The sequence below is a fragment of the Sinocyclocheilus anshuiensis genome, unplaced genomic scaffold (assembly GCF_001515605.1).
Source record: "Sinocyclocheilus anshuiensis isolate Anshui unplaced genomic scaffold, SAMN03320099.WGS_v1.1 scaffold976, whole genome shotgun sequence".
NCBI classification, from domain to species: Eukaryota; Metazoa; Chordata; class Actinopteri; order Cypriniformes; family Cyprinidae; genus Sinocyclocheilus; species Sinocyclocheilus anshuiensis.
The window spans coordinates 2243822-2246669 of NW_015552538.1; the positions used below are offsets into that span (position 1 = coordinate 2243822).

At 38.8% G+C, this 2848-nt stretch overlaps 1 protein-coding gene across 1 annotated transcript in view; it reads left to right on the top strand.

Moving 5' to 3' along the window:
* The first annotated feature begins 2205 nt into the window (after window positions 1-2205).
* The window catches only part of hs6st3b (heparan sulfate 6-O-sulfotransferase 3b), a 67222-nt gene continuing 66579 nt past the window's right edge, over window positions 2206-2848 (top strand). Inside the window, exon 1 of the mRNA XM_016454339.1 lies at window positions 2206-2823. Coding sequence (XP_016309825.1) covers window positions 2297-2823 — 527 coding nt within the window. The 5' untranslated portion in view covers window positions 2206-2296. The remainder of the gene's footprint in view (window positions 2824-2848) is intronic.

Here is a 2848-nt window from a genome sequence, read left to right on the forward strand (position 1 = left end):
GGGTCCTGCATCTTTAATTCCCTGTTCCACACATGGGAAAGCGATACATTGTTTCCGCTTCAGTAAAACGCTTCAACATTTTAGTGACTTATAAGCCGAGTATTTTAAATGAAGTTCAACTTAGTAATGGCAAAGAAATATCTTTCAGCATTTACATATTTTGTAAGTTGTACGCAGGAGTACGTTGTTCAGGCATTTTCACGGACAACTAATGTAATTGATGCAGTAGGAAAGTAACGGTAGAGCTCCTGCACGTGGAGTTGATGTCGGTGATATGAGCACACGGCGGGGCTTCCCAGTTTAATTCATCTATAAAATCTAAAATATTGATATGAAATCAAAATATTGTAGCTACAAATTACTTCCTATTCATTTCTGTTTAAACAAATCACACATGTGGCTACTATTTTCAGATAGCCTATATGAGTTGTTTTGTAGCCTATAATTAGGGAATCAAGTTATTTTTAGAGGGCAATAATTATGAATTTTAAAATACATTATTTTTTTTATTTTTTTTACAATAGGCCTATAAAATTTGAGATTGCTGACCTAAAGGTGAAAAAGACATATTTACATGTAGGCTATATGTGTACATAGGCCTAATTGAATTAAAGAGTTTATTTAATATTGTTAACATTTGTATATTAAAGAGATTGACTGATATTTTAGATTAACTTAATAAATATAACTATATTTTATGTTGCTATGCTCTTCAGAAATCGTGATTTTATGTTAAATTAGTTACTCCATAGGATATGCATTAGAATTTAATACTAATAATAGGCTACTGATTTAAGATATTATATAGGCCTATCCTGGAAAATAATTACTTCATAGAAATAGAGTAAAATACCCAGAGAATTTAGTACCAGCTCGCACTCATGGTCGCGCTCAAAGGGGGCGCTGCATAAGAGAAAAGTGAATATTGACCGAGTATGACAGATAGGCTATGTCCAAAGCTGAAGCAAAGGGTTAAACCCTTATGTAAAAATACAAACTGTCTATTGCAATAATCATTTACAAGAAAAAAGATGTTTTTCGACTACAAAATACCGCATGCCCATAGTGAATTTGAGAAAATGTGCAGTTTGATTTTGTATGTAGCCAGGTTGATTTAAATAAACTTGAAAAAGTTTATTTACATGTTGCATGAAAGAAAAATAATTAAATTCTGATTTAGGCCTAACTGAAAAAATGACATTTTTTACGGTGATGTGTAAAGAATCAATGTCCAGTTATTACATAGCTCGGCTGATTATTGGCAATGACATTACAAAAAGTTAAAAACAAAAAGCAGAGTATTAAGTATAAAACTGAGTCTAATAATAAATAACCTAGTTCAATAGCCTCTGTCTGAAATATGACATTAGTCTTCAAAGATATAGAACTAATATCTAATTTGACAGTTGACAGTTGAGATGCACATGCAGAGTATTTATTGCCTGGTACTAATAAACACAAACAATAAGTATAGTCTATGAGGTAGAACATGCATAAAATGAGCAGCATAAATCGCTTGTGAAAAAACAAACAAACAAACAAACAAATAATTAAAAAAAAAAATCCTAAACGAATTTCCAGAATTTACAATAAGCCATAAGGCTTCTCAACCAATTAGGATTGGCTCCAAACAATGTTAATATTCCCTTAGCATTCCTTTACAGGATTTTCCACAAAGTGATATGGCACAAAGATTGCACAGCTCAAAGGACTGTGATGAAAATAATAACATGCACACAGAATTCTCTCAGTAGTGGCGACACTTTATTGCTGAATACAGCAGAGCACTGGACTGGGACCAGGTGCAGATTAAATTGTTTGCGTGCTACGAAAGAGCTCGTGCTATACCGGTGCGACAGCGCTCGCGTCTCATTGACATCATTCGCATCATCCCGCTGATGCGCGTCGCGGGATGGATGGAGAACACAGTCTCATCGGAGTGCGCGGAGATTCCGCAGAATAAAACAGACCAACGAGGCACTTCAAACCGTTTGCTCTGAACACAACGAGCAGACGTTAGTATTTTGAAGACTTGCACTTTATTTTACCACGATGTTCGGTTCTTAAACAGCATTTGGTTATGCATTTTGTTTGGTGACTTGCATGTTCTTTACAACTTTGTGAGAGAGCAAGTTTGATGTGAAGACTTGGATGTCACACTTTTGCGCATCTTTTTTACCATATCAACATGTGGCATGGGTTTTTTGGGCTGGATCCCACACGAACGTCCTGGAAGAAGACCTGGAGAGGAGATCATGATTCACACTAACTGCATGAAGAATTTCCTTGTGTTAAAATGAATGATAAACCCAACAAATGGATTTTCATCCCAATTTTAGCCATTCTTTTTGTCATGATTGGGTACCAGTATATTTGTCCGGCAGGCGGTCAGGCTTGCCATTTTAGGACAGGAGACAATCTCGTTAGGATCGGTCCCCCGTCCACTCCAGACCCGACCACCGATGACCCGGAGGAAGACAGCCCACCTAAATGTGCGTCCAAATTCAACTTCACGGAGCGCGATCTGACACGCGACGTCGATTTCAACATCAAGGGAGATGATGTGATTGTGTTTCTGCACATTCAGAAGACAGGCGGGACCACCTTTGGCAGGCACCTGGTCAGGAATATTCGCTTGGAGCAGCCGTGCGACTGCAAAGCGGGACAGAAGAAATGCACGTGCCATCGGCCCGGTAAGCAGGAGTCCTGGCTCTTCTCGAGGTTCTCCACGGGCTGGAGTTGCGGTTTGCACGCGGACTGGACGGAACTGACCAACTGCGTGCCTGTGATAATGGACAAAAGGCAGTCTCCAAAGCGCAAGAGGTAACGCGCCCCCCCCCCCCCCCCC